General features: G+C 53.5%; 1 protein-coding gene across 3 annotated transcripts in view; it reads left to right on the top strand.

Annotated features, from left to right (window-relative positions):
- Positions 1-27,382, top strand: part of CSNK1G2 (casein kinase 1 gamma 2) — a 70,502-nt gene that overhangs the window by 27,072 nt on the left and 16,048 nt on the right. For 2 of the 3 annotated variants that reach the window (XM_059719626.1, XM_014599826.3), the window contains exon 2: positions 13,951-14,438. In XM_059719626.1, coding sequence (XP_059575609.1) covers positions 14,252-14,438 — 187 coding nt within the window. In that variant the 5' untranslated portion in view covers positions 13,951-14,251. Of the gene's footprint in view, positions 1-3,857; positions 3,943-13,950; positions 14,439-27,382 lie in introns of those variants that run through there. The other variant, XM_059719627.1, reaches the window with a different exon arrangement.

The following is a 27,382-nucleotide window of genomic DNA, read 5'->3' as shown; positions in this document are numbered from 1 at the left end:
AGGTGGTTGTAAAATGGAGGGGTTTTTCATCCCTACCTCCCTTCTGAAAATATCCACTTTGAACAAAAGTCAGAAGTGAACTGCGGCATTTACTTGAATCAAAGACTACCCTGAATTTAAGATGAACCTACAATAATTAAATTCTTTACATGGGAATGTATAACCTTGTTGTTTTTTCCATGTATACAATCTGATTATTTGGGGTGGTCTTTAATTCATCTCTCCCACCACTGTGGTGGTGGTGGGGGGTGGCAGGCAGAGAGTAGGTAGGTGGTATGGGGAGGTCAGGCAGCTTGCCCACTGCTTGTGCCTGCCTCTCTGCCATCTCTGATCCCTGCTTCTCTCTTCCTCCCACCGCCCCTACTCTTGCTCCATGGGCCAGTCTTCCTTCCTTCTGTGTGGGCTAAACTACACCTCCCACAATACAACTCTGTCTCCCCTCTACTGAAGGAAGGTGTAGCATCATGGGATATGTAGTCCAGCAGAGAGACCACCCCATGGAAGAGAATGGATCCTGGAATAACTGAACAGTGCGCTGCAAGGAAAGAATATCACAGGTTGGAAAACTTCTTGGTTTTCAGGCATAGATTTTGGCATCACATGCTGTTCCCCAATTAAACAAGAACACAGGTTTTCCATGAGACCGTTTCATTATTTTTCACTAGCTTTCATTTCAGCAAAACCCCTTCCCAAATTATCACCAGAGATGTTGGAGCACAACTGAGGTTTTCCATGCTATTATTCTCTGCTTTTCTCCTTGGAGTACTGTATCTATTTCTGAGTGAGCTAACTTCCTAGAGAAAGCATTGATTCAGTTTTCTGCTTCTCCCCTACATGTCCTAATTAGCTTGTTAATAAAGAGTATTTTAAGCTTGTAGGAGTTGAAGAGAGAGATTTTTGGAACTTGCAATACAGTAATAAGGGCTTGCTTAAGGACTGATGCATGAAGAGCAACAAGGCAGTTCATGGTGACTGAAGTGAGGCTGAAGCACATCTACAGGGCTTAATTTAAACCTCACTCACTTTAGTTTAAATCAGCCATCAAAAGGATTGGAGATAGTGTACAGGGATTCTCTAGGAATCCAGAGTAACTTGCATTTTTAATCTCGCAGAGCAATCTGTCTTGAGCGCTCTGCCTACGCTGGTGGAATCAGACCTTTAAAAGTTTGAGCAAAAGCAAATGGACACCATCAATTTCGTGGTGCAGAAATGAGATTAGAGGAATGGGGATGATTGTGTGATGCACAGGGGGAAGATGCCAAGAGGAAAGGACCGACCTGGGAACAGACTGCAGGGCCTGCTGTTGCTATCAGGTTTGACGTGTTCTGCAACACGGACTGTAATTTCATCCAGGGATGCCTGCAGCAGAGGCACTGCTGGTCAGTTTGGAAGTTCAGAGAGATTTCCAGCCTCGGCATAAAGACTTTCAGATAAGAGATTCTACCATCTTTCCTTCAGTCATTTGTTCCAGTGACGTTTTGCCCGTTAACAAGAAATATGCCATATTTCCAGGCTCAATTTGTCTTCCAACTATTTGCTCTTTTAATGACATCACTGGATTAAAGTACCCCCCTTCCCCGGCCCCCCAATCAGACACCTTTCTATGTGGGTACTTGGACAAGTATCTTTTCTTATCCGAGTTGCTCTAAATTGACTGGGGTCCCTTAGTCTCTTTCTGTGAGACCCATACTCAGAACCTGGGCATGCGAATGATGCAGTGATAATACCTCCTCGCTGTGATGCCAGCAGAGACTGCTGGTGGTTTTCCCCGCTTTCTCTGGAACAGCGTTTTCCAGGTGCAGAGAGCAGAAAATAGCGTGGAGATGCATGGGAGGAGTTGAACCCCGATCTGGGTATTGGGGAGTCCTGCTCTGAGGCACCAGGTGGGTGTTTTCCTATGCCTTGGTCCTTCTGCTTTCCTTCTGCTCGTGTGGATGTATTTTCGGAAGGGTGCAATTTGGCTCTGCCACACGGCCTTGTAATTACAGTGAGGCCCAAGCCAGAGAGCACCAGGCCGCAGCGGTAAGCTTGTGGCCAGCATCCGATCTTGACTGCAGACTCGGGTTTGAATTGCGTGGCCTGCTAGGGCTCGTGTGTTTGCTGACGGGTCAAAAGCAAGAGGTTGCTAAACAGCTGAACCAACGCGTCTCTCCCTGCTTGCCCAGGCTCTGAGGTAGCGTCTGGCTCTTGGTGCCCTGCTCCTCCTCTCTTAGCCTCAATTGTAGAAAAGCTAAACGGACTCTCCCAGATGACCTCCCTCAAGGCCTTGGCTCCGATCAGGTGGAACTAGAGAGCTCCAGTCAAACTCACCGCTCAGTCTTGACCTTTTGCAATGGTCCTCGTGGAAACGAACCCACCGAACTCGCAAAAACCCCGAGGAAGTTTTCATGAGCAGAGTCAATTGACGAAACCTCTGCTTGAAGCCTTCCCTTCTTTAAAATGACGAGGGCTGCTGCTGGCATTTAAGACTGGAATAGATTGTAACTACAAACCTTCTTGGACGTTTTCTGGGACTGGCCTGCAGTTTATTTTAAAACATGCTGGAGCTTCCTTTGTTTTAAGACCAGCAGGTTTTTTATCTGCTATTGTAAAACAAAACCACATCTGACTCCAACTCTTGTAGCTTTTGCATTTTCCATGCAAGTGTCTTGATTTTTTTTTTTTTCTTCTTCGTTCGTTTGGTCCCAAGCTCGTTATTCTTGTCCAGCCTGGTAAGTGGACCAGTTGCATGTTGCTGTGTTTGGTTTCAGACTTGAAGCTTTGGGTATGGTTGTACATGGAGTCACGGGGTGCTTGGGAGGTATTTTTAGCCTTTTAATTTGCAGCGCCTCTGGGTTGTCTAATGTCAAGAGATTTTCTTTGTGTTTTTAGCTCTCGGGAAGATTTCCCCCCTCCAGTCCCTCCCCCTTTGGATGCAGCTGTTCCTTCTCTGGTTGGAAAGCGTAGAGTAGTCAGCAAAGCCGGCTTTAACCGCTGGAAGGACTTGCTGGGATCAGGTGCCTGCTAAAGATGGTTATTGTCGGGATTCCACTGTCTCCCACAGAACAGACTTCGGGGACATCGGGTGCAGGGCTTCACTGGCTACCTGCGTTCTCTTCCTGCTTCTTCTGCCACTGCCCTGCTGTGCCGCCCTGGCCAGGTCACTTCCCTGCACTGTGCTTCCACCCTTGTCTTGCCTCTTTTAATGATGAAGTTCGTGGTGCAGGACTGTGCTCGCACCGCATCTAGTACAATAAGACCCTGTTCTCTGTTAAGGTGTCCAAGAGCTGTTGTAGTACAAATAATTTCTCTCTTGTCTCTCTCATTTGAGCTTTGCCTTCCTGGAAGTCGCTTCCAGTTTTGCAACTCTCGACAGACTCTGAATAAGCCTGGCAAACACTGCAATCTGCCCTAAATCCCCAGCTCCCGGAGACAAGTGATTGCATGAGAGAGACTCTTGCAAATGTGACTAGCGTGTTACCCAAAAGACTCCGAACCAGATGGCAAATAAAGAGCCTAAAACTTCTTCTTCCTTAAATCCCCTTAGCTTTAAAATAACCTCCTGATATTTGTGTTTTCCTCACAATTCGTCATGTTGTTGACATTTGAGCTCTTCCCTTTTTTGGTTCCCTTTGAGAGGCCGAAGTCAAAAGCTTACTGGGAAGTGTCAATTTCACTTTAGATTCGCTGGTGTGACTGGGACCCCTTGCCCTGTTACTGGAAAGTGGCGTGGCCCCTTTAAGGGCAGGGGTCTTGTGGCATAGGCAACCAGCAGAGCAGGGGTTAAGGAACAACCCTGTGGTCCAGTCAGCTGACAGGAGAGGCACATGACCAAAAAGGGGCGGGGCTTTAGGAGTATATAAGCCAGAGCTGGAGCAGGGAGTTAGACTTGGGAAGCAGCAGCAGGAGGAAGAAGCCCTGCTAGGAGATGTGGGAGAGCACCCAGGGCTCAGGAGAAGTGTGGTAGGCAGCCTATGGCTGGGGCGTTTGTGTTGCTGCCAGAAGGCTTAAGTTTGCATTTGGGTTTTAACTGGTGGTTTGGGGGCACTAGAAAAGGGGTGGCTTGGAGGTCCCATTCGTGTCCAAGGGGCATGTGATTGCCTTTAGCCTTGCCAGGGATTAGGCTCAAGGTGCAAGGCAGAAGCCAGGAAGTCCAGCACTGTCTGGGAGTGGGGCAAAGCTTGGGGCCTGGGGAGGACAGCGATTTTGAGGGCCTGCGCGAGACAAACGGGGCCAGAGAGCCTGGGTCCCGAGCAGGGCAGAGATAAAGGCCCCAGAGGGTGAAACAAGGGGCTGGAGCCCAAACAGTGTGGACCTGGGCTAAGGTAGAGAGGTGGAAGCCGGGAAGGCCGAAGCCCCCACAAGGGAGTAAAGGCCTGAAGTGGCCCGGTGGCTCTGAGGACAAGTGGATGTGTGACGTCTGCGAGGCATGGGCATGAGTGTGGGGGCAGCTAGAGATCATGAATTAAGGCACTGGGTCTCAACCGTTTTTGTACCAGGACCCACTTGTAAACATCAATGGCCAGTCTCGACCCAGTGCCCCCCACCCCCGTGTGTGGGGCATGGGGGAGGATCCAGGCAGCCCCTGCAGGCTGGAACTCTGCTGTCCTGCAAAGGAAAAGCCAGTTTCCCATATTTTTTTTCCTTTAAAGGAGAGTCCATTTTTAAAGTTGCAGTTGTCCTCGGTCACCTAACCTGTTACGCCTGGTTGAAGAGCTGTGGTTGCAAGCGCTGCTGGGTCGTCCTGAGACCGCAGCTTGCTTTGGAATCCTTTGGCCAAACTCGAGACCAGTTTTTAGATTTGTTGTTTTCCCCTGGAAAGTCTGTATTTTGGCTCAAAGTGATCAAGTCCCATGAGAGACCAGCTCTGTTCTGCGTTGTGGGCACGTGGTCAGGGTCACTCGCCGCAGGGTGACCTACCCAGCAGCAGTTCCAGCAGATCGTGCTGTTTGTGTGCTTGGCCAGGGAAGTGATTGAGAAATCGTTGCATCAGGACGCTGCTGGTTGTACCCAGGCCCTTTCTGCTCATCATGTTTGGAAGGATGCAGCGCTGGTTCTTCAGCTCCTCATTGTCCAGGAGGGCTTCTCATTCAAGCAGTCGGAAACGTCACATATAATCAGTCCCCCTCTGCTACCTAAGAGAGCCACCTCTCACTGCTTGCAGAGATTGGATTGGTGCCTCTGTGGCATGGTGTAGGACTAGTGAATCCAGCGTCATGCAGGGGCCCTCTCAAGATGACTCTTGAGAGCCTACCCAATCCTAGGATGCCTCGCTCCTTCTGTAAGTAACTGCTGCTGCATCACCTAAGGCCTTCTCTGGGCCTCTCTACTGCGTGACCCAACCATGAACCACAGCAAAAGCCCAGGCCTGTTTATCCAGGGTACCATGGGATATCGTGGGAACGCCACCTCCTTTTGCTCGTCGGCCGCAAAACCTAAGGGGCCTCCACATAGTTTGGCATGAGCTGCTATGGCTAGGCCTCATGAACAGCAAGGTAGGCAGGACTATAGTGGCGCAATCAGACTCTGCTGGCCTCACCCTGCACGGGTGCACTGTTCAGAGTAAAAGTGACTTGATTTTGGTCTGATGACTGACTGGTTTGAAAATGGAGCTAAGCTCACTGTCCAGCTGGTGTGTTCACGTGGGGAATTGGACCAGCACTGCCCTAGGGACTGATTACATGGTACAGCGTTCCTGGGTGGAAGAGGGCTGTCAGGACTGTGCTGGGGGCAGGGGGGCCTTTACTAGCAAGGCCTGGCCTGGAGGGTGGTTGTGGACAATCTGCTTCTAGGCTCCAGCTGTAAGCCCAGGGTCAAGCTGGTGGGGCAGCTGGAGCTGCAGATCTGCTCTGCATTAAGGCAGCTCATCCCTGGCCTGGGCGGTCCCCAAGTGCTTCACAGGAAGCAGCATTTATTAAGACTAGAAACGTATTTTTTCCCTTCTGGTTGGCTGCGCTGTCTAGTTTCATTGTCTGAAATTCCCTTACGCAGCCTGGCCAGCAGCTCCCGTGAAAAGCGAAACGAACCCGGGGGCTGGAATTCCCTCCGCTCTGGCCCGCGGCCGCCTGGCTCTGTGCAAACAGTCTGGCCCTGAGATTCCACAGGGCTGAGCATAAAGGTCTGATTCAGAATGAAAATTGGGTACTAAGCCACACAGTTCACACACCGTCTCCTCCCCTTCCCCCACCCTGAGCTACACACTGCTCCACCGCTGCTGGAGAAGGGACGGGGAGACTCCCTGAGAGAAGGCAGCAGCAATAAAACCTGTCCTGCAGGCCTAGGGTGTCCACAGCTGCCCAGGAGGCAGCTCTGACCCTCGGTCGTGCAGCACAGACAGGAGCCTGGCAAGGGAAGGGGGCGAAAGCTGGCAGGAGGCAGGCAGGAGGGCAGCTCTGCCCCAAATCCACAGAGGAAATCATTGAGCAAGTAAAGAATGGACAGGATGTTGTGTGCTCAGCGCCTGGGAGAGAACAAAGCTTAGGGAAGCCCTGCTCTCATCCCCCTTTTCCCCTCTGCTTCCTGCAGATGGGGGGACTGCTGTCTGCGAGGCGAGCAGAGGGACGAGGGGGCCTTAGCTCAGCTGCTGACCCTAGGGGTCCTCTCTGTATCTGTTTCCCTTGTCTGTAAAAAGGAGGTGCCATCCCTTGTGCATGGAGGTGCTGGAGGCAAGACAATGACATGGTAAGGGCCAGAGCTGGGGGGAGCAGGGATTGTGGCTTCTTCTGTTTCCCTGCCATAGTGCGCAGCCCACAGGGACAAGGCACCTGTAACAAAAAACTTTTGATTGACCCATCAAGGCTTCACCCTCCAGCCCTTCCTGCACCCTACATTGTGTATAGCAGCATCATCTAGGGGCCCCAGGCAGGGCCTAGGACCCCCGTGGTGCCTGGCGCTGCCCAAATACCTGGCAAAGAGATGGTCCCTGTTCCAAGGAGCTTGCAGCTCAAGTTGAGAGACAGCAGATGGTGAAGCCAAGAGCACAAGGCAGTGGTGGGAACAAGAGGGGCGGCAGGGTGGGCAGCGGTCTCCGCCAACCTATTATCCAGTCATCTGTAGGCTTCTGGGAAAAGGCAAGCCTGTGGTCATAGGGATGCTCCTCCCAAGCACAAGGTGCAGCAGGGGAGAATGAGCTGTGGGCACCAGGGGCTGGATCACAGGCCTCTCCTTGCTGGTGGGTATTTCTCATGTCAAAAGCTAGCACTGACCTGTGGCAGGCCTGACTTGCACTATGACCACACTGAGCTGTAGCCAGGACTGATGAGGCATCAGGTTGTGGGGCTGCAGTGCTAGCAGCAGCCTGGAGGGCAGGGCTCCCACCACATCAGCCTTGCTGAGGGGTCAAGACTAGTATTGCAGTCCATCTCTTTCCTGCTCTCTCTTTTTTTATTCTAGTTGCTTACCGTGGCTGTAGCTACAACCCTGACCCCATCTCTCCTGGTGCAGGCAGCCCTGGGCTGGGCAACCCCTGGAAACCTGCACAGAGCAGAGGCTCATGGAAACCAGGGATTTGAGTATGCTCAGCCTGGCCTCTCCCAGAGGGATGGTAATACATGCTATTAGCACCTGGCACTTGCATAGCTTTATTCATCATTTGCCATTAACCCCTGAAGCTCCCTGGTAGCAGAAGCAGGTCAGAGGAGAGTGGCTGAGCATGTACTAAGTGCCTTGTCAGACTTTACTGCTCACACAGCCATTTCCCCTGGATGAGGGCAGATCTCGGCCCTTTGGAGGGGGTTGAACACAGTGAGGGTGGGTGAGCAAGTAGGGAGCTGGCTGCTGTAGGAGGTGCTGTGATGTCTGCACCACTGCCTCCTGCCGGGTGGCACTGGGATGCCTTGGCTGCATGTCTTAGACCCTGTGCTCAGCGAGCTGAAGGCATAGCTGCCTGAGCTACCACTGCTGGAGCAGTTGCAGATTCGCTGCAGCTCTGATACCTGTTTTAAAGGCAGGAACAGGCTGGGGGTAGGGCTCAAGTGGGAGACCAGGAACTTACTTTGGACCATTCCCACCGCCCATCAGCCTAGCCCCCAGCTCCCCAAGACTGCACAGTCCTTTGGTGGGTGCAAAGCACAGCTGCTTTCTTCCCAACACCATCCTCGGGCCTGGCCAATCCTTCCCTTCACTGCCTTTCTGTTCGCCTGTCCTCCTCCCTCCCCCCACATGGTCTAGCACAAGAAGCCTTTTTATTATTAATAGCTATCGAGAGCCAATAAAAAGTTTTACGGGCCTTGGACAAACATCAGGCCGGGCGGTGCACTCATTTCCTGGAGGCTGCATGCCCGAGAGGTGGAGGCCGGCTTGTTTAACCCACAGGTAGCAGGGCTGCAGAGCCCACGGGGCTGGAACCAGCACTTAGGTGGCACTGCAGCAGAGGGGGGTGGCAGAGGCCTGCCAGAGCGGCTTGCTTGCGGTTTGGAGCGGACTGAGCTGGGAACAAAGCAGAGGTGATTAGCATGGGTGGAAAGCTGTAGCTCGGGAGGGAGGTGTCTGTCTGTTTCCCAGAATGCACCCTTGTGACTGCACTTGGCTTCCTGGCACGGCCCCTTCAAGGCACATCCTGCCCAGGGTCACGGTGTTGTGCTCTCCTCTGGGAGGAGCCAGCCCTGAACTCTGGACAGGCACTGCCCTGGGCTCATGCTGGGAAGCACAGATAGTCTCCAGTGGACAGAGCATGCAGGTTTCATGCCAGGCCCAGCTTCCAGAGCATGCAGCTGATTTCCCTTTTCCTTGGGGAGGGAGGGAAGGTAATGGGAACTGGTTTTGCTGTGGTCAAGCTGCTGCTGTCAGCTTGAGCAGGCTGCAGAGGCTTGGGGCATCATAGGATTACTCTGTCAGCATCCAGAGTAAACTTTGGTATAATCCAATTTCAGCCACACCTGATGTTTTCTTCCCCACCCCCCTTGCTTATTGGGGTCAGGAGGAGACATTTCCCCATCACTGCCTTTTTGGGTTTCCTGCTTCCAGCACTGCCTGTGATGGGTGACATGGTACTGGGTGGATTGAGTGCCCGGTGGGGGCACTGCCAGCTCGTCAGTGCCTAGGGCACGGGGAGCAGAAGGATTTGGGCAGAGCTGTGGTGCAGCCAACACCTCCACTTTGGATGCAGTGCCCCTGCAGGGAGTCAGGGGCTTGGCAAGGCAGACGGTGTGGGGAGAGAGTGGGGTTTGTTCAGGGGAATCCTCTCTGATGTTCACCAGCCCCTCGTGCTTCTCTGGGCAGTGCTGGTTCTTGGTGTCAGGCCTGGGGCCTGCGGTCTCATGCTCAAGAGCAAAGGACTATTAGCATATGTACCAGTCATGCTAATGTGTAGGTCTTACCATCCACAGATCTCCAAGTGCTTTGCAGGGGTGGATGATTATCCCAATCCCCATTCCACAAATGGGGAAACTGAGGCCCAGGGAGGGACAGTGATCTGTCTAAGGCTTCATGACAAGTCAGTGACAGCCAAGAGTTGAACCCCACTCTCCTAATCTAATGTCTGTCCCCTTGGACTCGGTGCTCCCTGGCTTCTTAAAGAACTCTCTCAGAAAAGTGCTCTGTGATGTACCTAGGAGAGTTTGGAGATCCTGAGCTCTGAGTGCCTCATCTCAACTAAACCTTGCTTCTCCACTGTCAGGCAGAGAGAGCATGTGCCTATTGCTTGTAATGGGAAACTGAGGCAAGAAGTGACTTGCTTTGAGGGTGCAGGCTAGAGGATGATCCTGACCACATATCTACACCAGCTCCTGGCTCACAGGTGCTCTTCCCTCAACCCACCCCTTGTTTACTGGGACCACCACATGTGTCCATGTATGCTGTGTCCCATGGCTTGCCCAGCAAGGGATGCGGCTGCTCTGCTTTTTGCCTGTTGTTATCAGAGAAGTTCCACCCGGCACCCACAGGCATGGTAAATATTCCCTTCAGGGCCACGTCACGGAGGAAAAAGAAGAGTTGAACCGCGGCTGCTGAATGAAAAGTTTTGCTTGGCGGCACTGGGAGGTGGGAGCGGCCAGCCCCCACTGGGGATGGGTGACCTGCTCCTGCGTGCTGGAAGCTAAGGAAAGGCTGGAATTGCTTGACTCTGCCTGGCTGGTGCTGCTTCAGGCCTGCGCCTCCCACAGGGCAGGACCACTCCTTACCGCTCAGCCCCTAGGCCAGCTATTCCTTGCCTGGCGATCACTGTAGAGGTCCAGTGGGACCAGAACCCCATCTTGGCAGGTGCTGTGTGCGCATGTTGGGAGGACACATTCCCAGCCTGGAGAGCAGAGGCTGGACTGTGGCTCCGGGCGCTGGGAGGGTTGACATGATTGGAATCACAGACTGGATGGGATAGCTCACATGACCGGAGCACTGTCGTGGATGAGTATAAACTGTTCAGGAAGGACAGGCAGGTGAGAGGAGGAGTTGTACTGTATGTAACAGAGCTGTATGATTGCTCAGAGCTCCAGTATGAAACTGGAGATGGGCCTGTTGAAAGTCTCTGGGTTAGGGTCAGAGGGTGATATCATGGTAGGGGTCTGCTATAGACCACCAAACCAGGAGTGCGAGCTGGGTGAGGCTTTCTTCAAATGGTTAGCAGAAGTTTCCTGATTCTCATAGGGGACCACAGGCCCTGGTTCTCATGGGGGACTTCAAGCACCCTGACATCTGCTGGGAGAGCAATACTGCAGTGCACAGGCAATCCAGGAAGTTCTTTGGATTGAACAGAAAGAAATGTCATGAGATTCAATAAGGAGAAGTGTAAAGTCCTGCACATAGGATGGATCAGTCCCATGCCCTGGTACAGCCTGGGAACCAACTGACTAAGCAGCAGCTCTGCAGAAAAGGACCTGGGGGTTACAGTGGACACTAAGATGAATATGAGCCCACAGTGTGCCCTTGTTGCCAAGAAGGCTAAGAACATACTGGGTTGCATTAGTAGGAGCGTTGCCAGCAGATCAAGGGAAATGATTATTCCCTTCTTTTCGGGACTGGTGAGGCCACATCGAGCATGGTACCCAGTTGTGCCACATCGAGCATGGTGCCCAGTTTTGGGCCCCCTACTACAGACAGGATGTGGACAAGTTGGCGGAAGTCCAGCGGAGGGTAACAAAAATGGTTGGGGGACTGGGGGACATGACTTCTGAGGACAGACTGAGGGAACTGGGCTTAGTCTAGAGAAGAAAGGACTTGGGGGGGGAGGGGGGGGGATTAATAGCAGCCTTCAACTCTGAAGGGGGGTTCCAAAGGATGGAGCTAGATTTGGTGGCAGATGGCAGAACAAGGAGCAATGGTCTCAAGTTGCAGCAAAGGAAGTTTAAGTTAGATAATGGGAAGAATTTTCTCACTAGGGGGGTAGTAAAACACTGGAACCGGTTACCCAGAGAGGCGGTGGAATCTCCATCCTTGGAAGCTTTTAAGACCTGGCTAGACGGAGCCTTGCCTGGGATAATATAATTCAGGATGGTCCAGCTTTGAGAAAGGGGTTGTAAAAAATGACTGCCTGAGGTCCTTCCCAACCCTAGTTTTCTATGATTCCGATTTGTGCACAGCCAAGGGCAGCATTTTTTTTTTTAAGACTGCTTAAATCCCAGTTTCCAGCATGGCCTGGGAGGTGTGGTATTTAGACACCTGTGAGTTAGGCTGAGTGCCTGCACCACTTTGGAAAGTAGAACTTGGGCTCCTAAGTCCCTTGGATGCTTTTGAGCACTTCAAGTGGCCTGGCCCAGGTTGACTAGGGAGCTGTAGCAGGCCTGACTCTGGGTCCAAGCCCTGGCCTCGTGCCATGAGAGCAAGACCCTTCCGCCTGCCCTGGCAGCCTGGACCTCTAGGCCGCCGCACCTGCACCTCTCACTGGTGAGGATCCCTGAACTTTGCTACTTCCCTGCCGGAACAATGGAGATGCCTGCACCTGCTGCTGACAGCTGGCCCCAGGAGAGCCTCTGTGCTGCCACTGCCATAGGAACCCTTCGCCTCATCCCAGCACCTGCTAATTAACTGTGCAACCTAGCAGCTGCAATTCCTTTCCACTTGTGTCTTTCTGGGGCCCCCTCTGCTCCCAGAGTAGCTCAGGGCTGCTTGCAGTTGGCAAGATGGGACAAGTCACTTTTATGTGCACTGCCACCCAGCTCCCTCTGCGCCAGGGTAGGCTGCCTTGGCTGTTCCTGAGTGAAGTCCCTGCTACCCGGGGCTCTGCTCTATGCTGCCTTTTCTCTACCTCATTGACTAGCTCTGGTTCTTGCCCCATCTTTCACAGGGGGAAGAGGAAGAGCAGGGGTATTCATTCCTAGGCTGTGACCCATGGGAAGCCTGGATCTCACCTCCATGTGAGGTCAGGACAGAGTTCTTAAGGAGGTTTCTATTGGGGCTATTCTTTCATGGGCAGTATTATTTATTTGTACTACAGTAGACCTTGTGGGCTGGCACCCAATGATGCTTGGTGCTGTACAAATGCACAACCAAGGGACTGGTGTCAGGAGCTCACAGTCCAAGCAACAGAGTTGGACCAACACCAGGCACCCCAAGCCTTCCATGTTCTCACAGTAGCCCCCAAACAGCACTAAACCCTCTCCCCCCCCCCCCATCGTGTTCCAGTTTCTCCATTAAAAGCAAACCTCATTAGTAACAGGTGGGCAGTAAGCAGAATCTGGGCTGTGTCTATACAGATGAGGCTCCTTATGTGCTCGTGCAGGCCTCTCAGTGCAGATCTTCAATTCAGCTATGCTTGACGGTAGGGAGCAGGCGCTTGCTCAGTGTGAGTCGCACCTGCCTCAAATGGGTGCTAAGAAATCTCCCCAGAGGAGGGGTACCGGGAGTGTGGGCTGCATCCAGGTAAAGACTCTGATCTGAAATGGGTTAGACATCACACTTCACGGCTGTAGATTGCATGGGCCATCTGCACAGATCAGACGAGGTCTAATCAAAACAGGCAGCTGGACCAGAATTTGAGCATGCCACAATGTTCTTGGCTTGGGATGGCTTTGGTCTGAACCTCCTGGTGCACGTAGGGGTTTTGACCCAGAAAGCCTTCGTGCTGGGCGAGGAGGGATATCTTCTTTCTGCTTCTTAGGAAACCCCAGGGTGCTTTTTGCTTTCCTTGCTCTGAAGAATCCAGTGACTCATCTTCTTCCTTAGCCGGTTTAGAGCGGTCAGGTACAGCCAGCAAGCAGTGTCCCTGCTGCCTATGCCTCTGCCTCTGCACTCCCCTGGGTAGTCCAGTGCTTCAGTCACCTTCCAGGCTGCCTTGTTTTCTCCAGTGACCTGGCAGGTACTCCCCAGGGTTAACTGTGAGATATCCAGAGGAAGGGGGCACTTGCCCCTCTGCTGCACGCCCCTGGGCTCAGGAGCATGAAGCAGCTTTCCCCAAGCAGGGCCTGCCTCTCTGCTCCTGTTGGTAGAAACTCAGGATGCTCCTGGGGCTGGTGGAGTTTCAGCCTCGGGTGTCTCTACTCTCCTCAGTTTCCCATGACAAAGGAAGGAGTGTCTCTTCCTGAAAGGGCTGTGCACAAAACCCCCACCCACCAGCTCTCACCAAGAGCAAGCCAGCCTGCTGCCTCAGCCCAGCTGAGACAGTAGCTGAGAGCAGTGAGCAGCCCCAGATGGTTTCCTCTGCTCCTGTGCAGGATCCCACTTCATTAGCTTCCTCCACACCAGGGTCCCAGCATATGCCAGGGGCAATACTGAGCTAGGTCTCCCCCTCCTGCATGGTAAGTATCCATCCGCTAGACAGGAGAGGGAAAGCTGAGGCCTCAGGGGTTCAGTGAGTTGATGAAGATTGTTTCTTTGAACTGGAAATAGAGCCCAAGACTCTTGGGTACCCATCCCCTCCTCCACTCTACCTGCCAGATGGATCATGCTCCCCCCAGAGCTCAGCGTAGAACCCAGGTGCCCTGGTTGCCAAGTGCTCTGCTCTTGGCATACCTCTACCATCCCTTGCCCACGCCTCTTTAAAAGCTCTGCAGAATTGCACCTGCCTGTTCCTAATGCTAATCTTTGCCCTTCTCTCTTTCCCAGCTCGGTGCCAAAGGATCTAAGCTGGAAAGACACTCCCCGCAGAATGTTGTCTTCGCCAAAGAACGGCCTGAAGCAGGCGACCATGAGAATCCCGGGAGGACCCTCGAAAGCACTGACATTTCAGTAGCCCAGCGCCTGCGGGTGGCACTTACCCCGGAGCCCCTGCCCTGCCCCTTGGACCGTGATGGTGTATTAATCAAGAGCCTTGCTGCTACCTGTCTCCTCCCCCCTCGACTTTCGGTGGCTTTGGGATTTGTATGGCAGTGGCGTAACCGTGGAGAGGCCAGGGTATCACAAACTTATGGATTTTGATAAGAGAGGAGGGAAAGGGGAGACGGAGGAAGGCAAAAGAATGTCCAAGGCAGGCGGAGGAAGGAGCAGCCATGGGAGCCGAAGCGCAGGGACCAACTCTGGAGTCTTAATGGTGGGCCCCAACTTCCGGGTCGGGAAGAAGATCGGATGTGGCAATTTTGGGGAGCTCCGTCTAGGTGAGAGGGGCTTCTTATTTCTATCCTCACTACACCTGTGTGCTGCAGGGAGGCTACAGGAGCTTTTCCAGGCCCTTTCCACTGTGGGTAATAATCAGTAACTCTGTTCTTCCCTTTTGACAATGAGAAGAACCATTTTAAACCCCCACCGAGTAACTCCTTAGCGGACCTTGGCCATTGGCAGGAAGGCAGTGGCCCCAGAGATCCCCATAGGTGGCCTAACACCTAGTTTTATACAAATAAGGTAACCCTCTAATTTGCATGTCATAGATAGGTAGTGCCTTGTTTAGATAAAGCCCTTCATCCCCAAGGTTTCCCCCTGTTCCCCTGCCTCCACTGGAGAGCATTAGCACGACACTAAAATCAGCGTGATCCTTTTCAGCCCTGGAGCAGGGCAGCCCTCCCCGCTCTCACCCCAGTGGCAGATTCATGCCAGGGGCCTGGACTAGAATTTCCAGCTGAGGTTTCACCTGGTGCCACTGAAACACAGTGATGGGCCTGTTACTCATGGGGTGTGGTGCGGTTCGGTGCTTGGGTCCACCCTTCCTCCTCCCTGGGATGGGAGTCTCCTGACCACCATGTGGTTTTGTGTGGAGGAGTCAGACCAGAGCGAGGAGAGCTAAGTCCGGGGGTGTTGGAGAAAGGGTGCTCGGGGAAAAACATGCAGAGTATCTGCAGCTTCCCCTGTTGTTCCCCAGAAAGTTTTCAGCAAAGCTCAACTGTGCTGGGTCTGATGGGGTGGTAGGGCATGGTTGGGCCAGCACAGCACAGCGCAGTGCAGGGGGTCGGGCACTGGCCGCACAGTCGAAAGCCACAAGAACATGAATGGGCCTTGAATGCATTGATTATTTGCCAGGCAGAGGTTTGGCCCTGAGGAGATGTGGAATATTTATTGCGCCTGAGAATCGCAGGGAAAATGCATTGCCCTGTAGGGAGAATGGAGCTGGCTCATTCCCAGGAGTTAGCTGGGCGTCTCCCTGGCTGCCGTGGGGCTTGGGAACCCCACACTGGATCTTAAGTGGTGTCTCTTCTGATCAGAAGCTCTTTGTGTTTGCCTGCTTGTGAGAAGAGGCAGCAGGTGGGAGGTGTCTGGAGCAGCTTCTCCAGGGACCTGGCTGTCCTGGGGGCTGCGTTGGAGGGAGGTCTGGTTTCCCCAGCTCCTGGGATCCGGCATCCTGCCCCTGTTTGCGCCGAGTTAATGCTAGCTCTGCCTGGCGTGACAGACTCGCTGGTGCCAGGCAAACCAGCCTGCTCCTCAGCTCCCTGAGTGATCGCAGCTTAATTGCAGAGCTTGGGAAAATGCTCTATTTAAAACCAAGCCGAGCGGTGGGAAGGCGGTCTCCCTGGGCCTCGGGGAAATGTTCTGGCTGGCTGGGGAAGGCTTGCAGGGAAGCTCCATGCAGCTTCCTGGCTTGGTGATGTGGGTTCACTGCTGTGCACTGCATGGCACTGCTTTGCCTGCTGCTCCCACCCTCCAGTGACCAAGGGACCTGCACCAGCTCTGCGGCTTCTTCTGGGCTTGATCCATTGCTGGCTGAGCTGAAGCGAGCAATCTGGCTGCTGGAGCTTGTGTGCCATGGAGAAGTGCTGCCAATGCCCTTCCTGGCTGGAATGGTGCTGTCCATCTGCTCGTGGCACTGGCGGTCTGCAGGTGTGGGTTCCTGCTTTAGACCATTGTGCCAGGGCCCCAACAGCTGATGGCCATAGCCCTCACTTGCGTGCCAGCCTTCAGTCTGGGTATGATGAAGGGGAAGTCCCTTGTGCCTGCCCACAAACCAGCTGTGAAATACGGGAATGTTTCTGCTCATCCCGCCCACCTACCTCGGTTTCCTGGGTTTCCTGGCTGCAGTGAGATGCAGGTGGGGGGGCCATCTGCGAGACTCCCTTTCCACAGCCTGTTGCACTGGAGGAGCAGCCTCCCCTTCGCTTTATCTCACCCTCTGGCTGTTGCAGTGGGCCTGTCTTCACTCCAGTCCCCCACCCGCATCTGACCCCCTCCCCACCCACGCAGCATTGCCTGCATTTGGTTCAACTTCACAAGGTTATGCTCAAACCTCAAAGGCTGGGAAGGAGCTGGTTCTTCCTTTCTCTGGTGGATGGCTCTTGCTGGGATGGAGTTCCACTTTCCCTGGACAGCTGGACATGCCAGTCCTTGCACACAGTATTTGGTGAGACCCAAACGCCCTCTCTTGATGCCTGTCCATTAAATGGCATCCATAGGCATCCTGTTTCAGCAGTACTGGCCAGGTGGTCTCACTTCTGAGTTCCTGCCTGCTTCCTCCTTAGGCTATTAACTTATATCAAGTCCTGAGGGCACTTTCACAGCCTAGCCAAAAGTAGTGACAGTGATTCATTGAGACGTGAACCTTGAAGTGTGAGGTTATCAGCCTACGCACGGCATGGAGGAGCATGAGGGACACCAGGCAGCTGGCCCCAAGGGACCCAATGCTCTCTTTTCTAGCAAACAGCCCAGTAACTCCTCCCCTGCAGGGAAGGGCTCGGTAAGGAGGGCAGGAAGCTGCAGAGAAGGGCCAAGGCCTTTGATTTCAGTCATGGGGAAGGACCTAGGACAGACTGTGACCAACTCTGCTCTTTGTCCATGTACTGACCTTCCCTGTGCTCTGGCAAGATGGGGGTGGTGAGGATATGGAGCCAGGAAGGCTTGGGCCTTTGCACGTGCACGTTGGGATCCATGGTGCCAGAGACACTGAGCACCTGCAGCTTCTGTGGCCTTCATCTGCACTAGCAGGTGCTCAACACCTGTGGAGAAGCCTGCCCAGGGGCATCAGCTGAGGCAGCCAAAATCAGAAGTCATTTAGAAAAACTGTGGCTGAAGGAGTATGTGGGAAGCCAGAGTGGGAATGGGTCAGGCAGGAGCTCCTGGCTCTCAGCCCAGCGCTCAGACCCTGCCCCTTACATGTACATATGTAAGCACACATACATACAGCACCGGTCCCTGGCACCATCCATCTTCAATGACTCAGGGCCCCAGGGTGCTGGGCACTGCACGGGCACAGCATGAGAGAGTCCCTGCCCCAGAGAGCTTCCAGTCTGATTCCCATACAACTGCTGGTGGCTCTTAACATTGGGAAGGTGGGCCTCACGGAGCATGCAAGATGTGGCAGGGGCTGTGTGCCTCCCCTAGCCTGCTTGTTGCCTTCCTCAGCCCCCCAGCATGATGTTTCCGTGCTGACCTCCATGTGTGGGGGGAGCAAGGTGGAGAGGACCAGGTGGGGACTGAGGCTTTATCTACTTCCCTGTCTCTCCAAGGTGCCTATACATCGATGAGCTTCCAGCAGCTCTACTGGGCATCAGTGGCACCAGGGCACTGAGTTACTGAAGGGATGTGTTTTGCTGGATTCATAGATTCATTGATGTTAGGGTCGGAAGGGACCTCAGTAGATCATCGAGTCCGACCCCCTGCATAAGCAGGAAAGAGTGCTGGGTCTAGATGACCCCAGCTAGATACTCATCTAACCTCCTCTTGAAGACCCCCAGGGTAGGGGAGAGCACCACCTCCCTTGGGAGCCCGTTCCAGACCTTGGCCACTCGAACTGTGAAGAAGTTCTTCCTAATGTCCAATCTAAATCTGCTCTCTGCTAGCTTGTGGTCATTGTTTCTTGTAACCCCCGGGGGCGCCTTGGTGAATAAATCCTCACCAATTCCCTTCTGTGCCCCCGTGATGAACTTATAGGCAGCCACAAGGTCGCCTCTCAACCTTCTCTTGCGGAGGCTGAAAAGGTCCAGTTTCTCTAGTCTCTCCTCGTAGGGAGAGGTCTGCAGGCCCTTGACCATACGAGTTGCCCTTCGCTGTACCCTCTCCAGGTTATCCGCATCCTTCTTGAAGTGTGGTGCCCAGAATTGCACGCAGTATTCCAACTGCGGTCTGACCAGCGCCCGATGGAGGGGAAGTATCACCTCCTTGGACCTATTCGTCATGCATCTGCTGATGCACGATAAAGTGCCATTGGCTTTTCTGATGGCTTCGTCACACTGCCGGCTCATGTTCATCTTGGAGTCCACTGGATGGTGGCAAAAGACCTGCTCTGCCCAGCAGCCATGGAGTAACTCTGGCCGCAGCGGAGCAGAGGTAGATCTGTGTGGTGCAGACCAGGTCTCAGCATAGGTGATGCTGGCACAGGTGAGCGGACAGGTGCCAGGCCATCAGCAGTCAGATTACAAAGGCCCTGGCAATGCTGCAGTGGCTCTTGCTGGTGCCCATTTGTGCCAGGGCTCGCTGCTGCATTTTGAAATTGGAGGCAAGAGAAAGCTGTTTACGGTAGTGGTGGCCGATGTGCGGCCTGCGGGCCCCGTGCCACCTTCTAAAGCAGCCCTGGCACTGCGCTCTGGCCCAAGCAGCTAACTGTGCAGCGAGGTGGCAGAGCATGCAACCATCTGCTGCCTCCAGCCCCTCTCCCTGCCAGGAGCAAAGCTGAGAGCAAAGTACCTGGCCTGTTGTCAGTGGCCTGTGCCCAACAGGAGCAGAGGGAAAGCACTGCCCTGCGTGGCGGAGCTGTAGTAAGAGAGCAGCAGCCCAGGCTACGTGCAGCGCTGCACTTGGCAAGGACCGTGCTCAAAAGTGGTGTGTCCAAAGTGGAATAAAGGCCGAGGTGGGGAGCACGTGGCTGTGTGTGGAAGCTCAAGCCTCTGGAGTGAGGCACCTGCATTTGGAGGGGGTGATTCTGTGCTGTTTCTCTGGCTGAAAAATTTGGGCTTGTTTTTAGTGGGAAATTTGGATGAGGTTGATTTTATTTTTTTTTTCTAAATGTTCTCTCCGAGTGGTTTTGGTGGTTCCCTCCTCTGCCTCCCGTTCCTCCTTCCCCTCTGCTTGGTGGGAATGGCAAGGGGGCATTTATTTGTTTTTAATTTAAAAAAAAAAATCAGACTGAGTAAATTTTTCCCCAAAAAATCATTTTTGCAATGAAAATCATTGGAGTAGCTGCAGGAGCTTTAGAGCAGCCAAGTGGCTGGGGCATGACTCAAAACCAGAAAGCTTTCTCTGCCCTACAGAGCTGTGGTTTGTGGTGCATCTCCGGCGAAAGCTGCTGTATCTCCATACCCATGCTAGGAGTTACATGAGGTGTTGAACTAAAGCTAGGTTCAACTCTTCCCTCAAACATCCTACCAGCACCAGCTGGGATCCAGAGTCAGGAGGGCTGGTGTGTGCCCACTGCTGTATCATCCCTGCCTGCTCTCACCAGGGTCCAGCAGTCCTGTTACAATGCCAGCTTCTGCTTTGTCCCTCGTGCAAGCTCTTTGTGCTGCCTTTGCCGCCAGCAGCCGAACCGAACCAACAATCACCGGAGCTAGAAAGACCGATACGGACACCGCCTGAGCCCAGAGGCATTAGCAGACACAGAGAACTGCCCAGGACAGCTCCCAGCTTCCCAGCGCTCTGCAGAGCGTACCTAGCTGTCAGGAGCTGCCCTTTTAATCTCTTAATTCCAGCAGCCCCTCCGGGATAGCTGCAGCGCAGAGCAACCTAGATGGTATTTTGTAGCTTCTCTTTAAAGAGCCGCGGGGGCGGTAGGAAAGCCCTTGTGCTGCTTACTAATGAGTCCCTCTTCTCCAGCTGTCTGCACCCCCTGAGTGTGTTGCAAGGGAGGGAAGGAGAGTCCATTTCCCAGATCCCTCCCCATCCTGGCCTGGTCACATCCTGTATTTCTCTCCCTTCAGGCACTGAAGTTGATTTCACTTTAGGTTTCTATGCACTGGCCCAAGCTCCAGCTCCTGTTCCAAAAGAGGCATTTCCATCAGCATCTCTCTTTGGCTTGGTCTTAAGCTTATGCGGACAGTTTGAATTCAGGGCTCATTCAAAGTTGTCTGTGGCTTTTGTTGTCATCGCCAAGGTCTGTGCGGTAGTCCTTGCTGCTCCTGGCAGGATCCTGCAGCATTAGCGAGGATGTGGTGTGTGATCTAAGCAGAAGGGAAGAGAGGAAAGGCCGGGCGGGGGCGTGTGTGCGACTTGGACAGGGCCCCCAGGGAGTCTGCGCCAGAGCTGGGATTTCTGCCTGCATTTCCCAGGCCAGATTTACAGCTGCCAGACCATCCTTTTTCTCTCCTTCAGCTTGGATTGAATCAAAGAAAAGGTCAGAGGACGCCTGGTGTGACAGGCAGGAGCAGGTACTGAAAAAGCTCTCGCCAAGGCTGCGTCCGGAGGGGAGGGGTGGGCGCACCGGTTATTTAAGGGGTTAAGCAAAGCACAGTGCCCTGTCGTGATTGAGCTGTGGGCGGATTTGAATGGCTGGAGCAGTTTGGCTGCTGCTTCTACGCAGGACTCCACCTTGCAGGGCTTGGCGCAGTGTCTCGCACAGGGAGTCCGTCTGCTCTTCAGCAGGCCCTGGCTCCGGCTTCCTGACTGCCGTCGGTGGACGCGTGGCAACCCAGGGACTCCAGCGCTGTTTCGGTATTGAAGTTCCCTTTATTTGTGCAGTGTTCAAAGGCAAGGGGGAAAAGCCTGTAATCACCATTGGCCAGGGCTGTCCTATCGCTTTCCAGCCGACAGCTAGAGCTGGCGGTTCTTTCTGTGCGGCGGTCTGCAACCCTGGGGGCACAGAGCCTCACCTCCTCGCTCCCAGCCCATCTACTCTATCTTCGTCCTCAGGTCAGGTGCTTGCTTAGCTCACCAGTTCTTCCACACATGGCTCTTTGTTTAAAGGCCTGGGCATGTTGTGAAAGGCAGTCAATAATCAGTGATCAAACCAGCAGTGAGATTCAGCTGTCATGTATCTCTTTACCCCAGCAGAAATATTTTTTTTCAGGTGCACGTCTATGCTAGAGTAATACCCACCCTACCCAGGAAGCAGCTATAGCAGGGAGCACCGAGGACCCCTCCAAAGCATCTGTTGTAGCTTTTCCCATATTTTTGATACCTGGACCACACTTTTTTTTATGGATTAAAATTGGCGGCATACTTCCCTTTTACACCCAACAAGTTACATTACCTGTATATGTATATAGAGATATATATGAAAGGCTTACTTACACAGCAGTTCCCCACCTTTTGGCCCTATAGACTGGATGAGCAATGCCAGGTCCATCTACGGGCCAGGTCTCATCCGTGGGCCCAGTCCAGCACGCTGGTACCAACGTGGTTGGGGCCCGATCCCACTATGCAAAGCTTGGGATTTTGATGGCTGGGGAGAGGGGTGATGGGCAGTGGCAGTGTTAAGTGCCACCACTCCCACACTGCCAAATTTCTGGCTTCATGGGCTAGATGATACCGCTCTACCATCTGGATCTGATGCTGATAATTGGGGATCCTGGTTTCCTCTGATTTAAAAAATATCCCCAAATTTCGGTTTTAAAAAAGTAACCCTAAATCCACATTTTTCCATGATTAAAATGAAACACCACTATATAGATCTCTCTCTATTAATGGTGTTTTATTTCAATCATGGAAAATGTGGATTTGGGGTTACTTTTTTTAAACTGAAAATTGGGGATTTTTTTAAACCAGAGAAAACCAGGATCCCTGCTGATTACTGTATTGTTTTTCACAGCATGTACCCGCTGCTCTCACGGCACACCTTTTGGGACTCGCTGAGCTACCGATCCACCACCTTGTCACTTGCCCACTAGCAGCATATCAACGTTGCACGTTACCTTGCTGCCTCCTGCCTATTCTGGGTCTGACAGGGGTGTTGTGATATTGCTAGAGATCTCTTTTGCTCTCCCTCCTCCCAGCCCCGACCCTCCAAATCTTGTGTAACTGGGAGGGAATCCACCTGAGCTAATGGCTTAGCCAGCTTTCCCACACCCTGCACATGGGCTGACTTTTGGAGCCAGCTGGTGTACAATGAGTGAGTGATGCTAGGATCATAGAGAAGTTGGGCTGGAAGGGACCTCCATAGGTCTAGTCCGACCCCCTGCCTGAGGCAGGATCATCCCTACCCAGACCGGCAGTAGCAGAATGACGAGATGCCATCTGAACCTCTGTAAGTACAGTCAAGCTGAGGATAGGGGCCCTGTCCCATGAGCCATTGTCTTCAGGCTTTGGCGGGGACATCTGTAGCATGGGGGCATCCAACATGCAGAGAGCTGGGTACGAGAGGGAAGCTCAGAGGAGCTGGGCTCTGGCTTTTCACAGTCTTTGAGCCTGAAAAGTCCAGGTGACCTTTATGCTAAGCTTGTGTTTCAGCAGGGTTGGTGTTGTCAACTTGCCCTTCAGTTAACCAGGGGCTGGGCAGCAGTGAGGGGGCACAGTTCCTGGTCAAACCAGGCCATGACAATGGAGCCTTGGGCAGTGGTGCTGGCTGAGCTGAGCCAGCTACCCCTGACCATTGCTGGGGTGCAGGAAGCACCATCCATCACCAAGAAGCTAATACAAAGCTGGTCATCTACAGGAGCCTGGGGCCAGAGAATGGACCTCAGTCATGGCTCAGCAGAGAAGTGCTGGGAGGAGGCTTGGTGTAGTCAGTCCCCCTGGCTCCAAAGGATACTTGGGAGCTAATGACGGGGAACCCCCAGGAGGACAGAGAAGTAGACATCAGCCATCCCCTTCTTTGCTTTCTCCCCTCTCCCCCATACCATTTGCAAAGTGCTGAGGCTCTGTTTAGTTGCAGATGAGCTCCCCAAAAGTGCTAATCCCCCTCTGCTTTGCTGTCTACTAATCTGTTTCCCCGTACAGTATTTCAGCGGTAACAGATGTTCCCACAGAGGAGCTCACTGCTGCAAGAGAGAGGGGGACAGGGGATGAAACAAGGCACGCTGGGATTGCACAAAGCCCCTAGCATCCTCCCTAGCTCAGCCCCACACTTGCCGAGCCTTGAAACTTACTGCTGTCCCAGTGAGTTTCCCCTAAGAATGTGGGGAAGGTGCCCATGCCAGGCATCCCTGCCTACCTGACCCACACGTTAATGCCCACACCCCTTCACTGGGCCTAGGAGAACCGTCCCTCCTTACACTCGTGTGTGAGATGGAAGATACTCAACAAGTCTGCAGCACCGCCAGGGGCTGACCCTGGACAAATGGCCTTCCCTCTCCCAGCTGTGAAATGGGCTGTCGGCAGCAAGTCAGGGTGGAACCCTTCTCCAAGCCTGTTGTGCTTCTGTGGTAATTGTGTGGACCTCCTCACCAGAATACAAATGTCTTGTAATCAGGAAGGGATTTGATCCCTCTGTCCCTGGGAGGGTGCGGGGGATATCCCCCATGGCAGACAGGGCACCGAGGCCTGGAGTAGATAGAGTGACTTGCCCAAGAGTCTGTCCCAGCACATAGCCCTGTGGTGGAGCAGGGGCTCAGTAGCATTCAGGAGAGCAGGGCCTGACTGTTTGACACCTTCATAGCTCCCATTCATTTCTTCCCTTGTCACTGATGCAGCTCCTCGGCAGCTGGTGGTGCTTGTCACCAGGTGGGGATGATTGTTGCTTCAGGGGCGGCAGCAGGCCGTAAGAGCAGATGAAACCCTGTATCCAAAGGAGCCTCTTCTAGCAGTTTGCTGCCACGAACCTGCAGTGAGCCGTATGCCAGTGCATACCATGTACGCTTGCTGCCTGGCTGGGCCTGTGTTGAGGCTCCTGGCTGTCAAGACAGTCTGGAACCGCAGCGATTCCTGCTGCTGCTGTCAGATGCTGGCTGTCCTGGAAGGCTCTGGGTGTGAAGGGTGCTCAGGTGGCTTGGAAAGCAGATGGGCTCTGTTCCTTTGGGTTGTCTCGATGCTTTCCAGCGCTTCACAAGAATCCTTTCATGCATTTCAAAATGCTCATCCGCCTTCATGAGCAGCTGCCATCATACAGCCTCTGCCACTTGCTGGATTCCTTCGTTATTAGCAGGTTGTTCTGCGGCTGCTGCATCATTCACGTCCAGGCCACTTATCTGGGGATGATACTTGAGCATGTGGCCTTGGCTAACATTTCCATTAGGGAGGGCACCTCCCCAGGGCTTGGGGAAGGTTTAAACACAGTCCCGAGGGCAGTGCCTTAGCCTGCCCCAGCTTGCTGGTTTTGCCTTCCCCACAGCCCTTCTGTTCTCGTTCCTGCTCTTCTATGCATGTGAGATGTGATAATGGACAGGCCTGTTTCTAGGTGTGCTCATGAAGAAGGGTTTTCAGCCGTGGAAAAGTGGGGGGCAAGTTTGCATTCACAAGCTAGTTTGGCTTGTAAAGCTGCAGAGGCCCGAGGGTAGAGTCCTAATCCCGCGCTTTGCTGGATCGCTGAAGTTCAGGCTTCTCGCTCGTACACTTTGGTGGCTGTTCGTTATTAACAATGACTGTTAATTAACAATTAGCATTTCCTGCTCAGCACAGAAGATAAATGCGGCTTTACTGAGAAGACTGGCGATGAGACTTTGGGTGCCCAACTGAGACACCTGAAAGGAGCCTAATTTCCAGGAAACACTGAGTATCCAGCTCCATTACAGCGTGTTTGTCTGGATGCCCAAAATTGCTTGTCACTCATGAAAATCTGGCCACCACTAACAACACATGTGACTGTTGCTGGGGCCCTCTTGCCATGTTCTCTCCTGAGCTGTGGCAACACCGTTTTAGCGGATGGTGACAGTAGATATCCCTGTCTGTTCCCATCTCCGCCTTGCCTTTCTAATTGAATTGTTTCACAGCTGCTCTGCTTTTGGCTTTGATGGTTGCTAGCAAGGAGCCATGTATGGCCTCTCTGCCCTTGGGAGAAAGACCACACTGGGGACAGAACCAGCTGGACGTAGTGCTCCAGCTCCTGCTGTCAAAGGCACCCAAAGGAGCTGCGAATCGTGCCCTGTGAGTTGGTACAGATGGAGGGAGTGTGTGTAGCTGCTGGAGAAGGCGAGGCCTGGGCAGAGGGCACCAGTGTCCTGTGCCCATAGTGACAAATAACCCAGTGGTGTAAATACTGGTAGTACCTGATGCTGAGGAGCAGGGCATCTCTTGGCTGCTGTGGGTACCAGACACCCCAGTGGGTGTGGGAAGGAGCCAGGCTGTTGGCAGCCTTCAGTGGCCCTCTCCTGACACATTGCAAAGTCCTGGGGAATGTGCCACTTTCTGGGCAGGGCTGGTACCAGAGCCCTTCCTGTGGCATCAGGGCCCTATCATGCTCTGTGCTGTATGTCAGGGCCTGGCTCATGCCAGGGTGAGGCAGGGTGCAAACAAGCACAGCCTGCCACACTGGTCTGTCCTGAGTCCCAAGAGACCCTGGGCACTACTGCTAGAGCATTACACACATGGAACGGGACTGGATGGGCAGCCAATGTTCAGGCTGGGATTCAGGCCTTTGCAGTGAATAACTGGATTTCCACGCCCTCCCTGCTGAGCACAGGGCAGTTTCTATTCCCAAGCCAGGAAGGTCTAGTTCACTGATTCTTAGCCCAGTGTCATGGCAGCCTGGGGTACTCTGAGACCCTGTTCAAGGTGCCACTCAATGTGTACCCTGCTAGGTGTGCAAACACCTCCACGTGATTCACAAGATAAACCCAGAGAGTTCAGATAGGAATCTGGAGTACCAAAAAACACTCTGCTCTGTGTGACGGGAGAATTGCTTTAGCATTTTTCTGTAGTAAAGAGCAGTGAAAGCTGAGAGCTGGCATTTTTCGGAGGGGTGCCTCAAGTCTAAAAAGGTTGAGAACCGCTAGTGTAGTTGGTGGCCACTCACTCCATCAGAGGATCTCGAGGACCTTTACAGAGTGTGCATGCTGTCTGAGGGAGGTGGGGAGCCACCATTATCCTCATTTGACACATACGGGGAACTGAAGCATGGAGCAAGGGCAAGTAACTTGCCCAGGGTGACAGAGTAAGTGTCAGAGGCTGGACTCTGACTGATATCTCTTGCTGAATTCATTTAAGCAGGACTAAATGTGCGCTGATACGGGGCTGCTCCCAGTGAGCTTGCACAGATCGTCGTATCACCCCTGCTTCCTGCAAGCTGCTCTGGGATTACATCTGGATCCTAGAAGATCCTGGCTGGGGTATTATGATCCCAGCACTCATTCCTGCCCAGGGCAGGGGGTCGGACTTGATGATCTGTTCAGGTCCCTTCTGACCCTAGAAACTATGAAACTATGACAGACCAAGGCGGGAGAGGCTGGCTGGGGTGCGAGGCTGCTCTTCACCTGGGCAGCTCTACCTCCCCAGAGCCCATTCCTTCGAAGTGGGGAGGCTACATAGTGGGTCACTGATTGCGGTTTCATAGTTTTTAGGGGCTGAAAGGGATCTTACAGATCATTGGGTCCAGCCCCCCTGCACTTGGGCAGGAAAGACCGCTGGAGTAGGATGATCCCAGAAAGCTGGGCATCAAGATGCTAAGTTTGCTGTCAGGTGTTATAAAATGTCAGAAGGCCCTTGGGGATGCTGTGCCGTTGTGTTGCTCAAGGCCCCAGGGTGGCTGGGTGGTTGGGCTGAAGCCTTGGAGAGGTTGTCCCAAAATGGAGCTGAGGCCCTGGCCGCTGCTGCCTGTGAGCCCTGATCTGTGGGCTGTGGCATGTTCATCACCAGCGACGTGGGCTCATTCCAGCCATCTTAACCAAGCACGGTGAGGCTCCCTGTGCTCCTGCCATAGCACAGGCCATTCCAGCCTGGAGTCAATGAAACAACTTGTCACCGGCTGTAACCGGAGCCTTGTGCTACGTGAAAGGAGCAGGACTCGGAGGAGCTGGGTGCTGCTCTGAGACAAAGGCGTGCAGGAGCCTGCACTGCTGCTGATTCCCAGGATTGTCTCTCTGAGCCGTGAGGAAGTGGGTCCATCTCCGCCCCGCAGACAGAGCTTGGTTCTCAAGCTGAAGCAGTAGCGATGTAGGCGTCCAGCTCTGGAGTCCCCCATGAGCCAGCCAGGATGGAGGCCCCCAAGCTCTGTCTCTTCCATCGTCACGTCACGCCACGCAGGCCCTTTTCCCCAGGGATGCCCCAGCTGGAAGCGGTGGCACTCGAGGGCCCCGGGCTGCCTGGGTTGATGCTTTGAGGAGGTGGCCCAAGGATGGAGTCGAGCCCCTGGCTGCTGCAGCCTCTGAGCTGTGGGCTGAGG

Source organism: Alligator mississippiensis, chromosome 16 (genome assembly GCF_030867095.1).
Source record: "Alligator mississippiensis isolate rAllMis1 chromosome 16, rAllMis1, whole genome shotgun sequence".
In the NCBI taxonomy this organism is placed as follows: Eukaryota; Metazoa; Chordata; order Crocodylia; family Alligatoridae; genus Alligator; species Alligator mississippiensis.
This window is presented reverse-complemented; position numbering and strand designations above follow the sequence as displayed.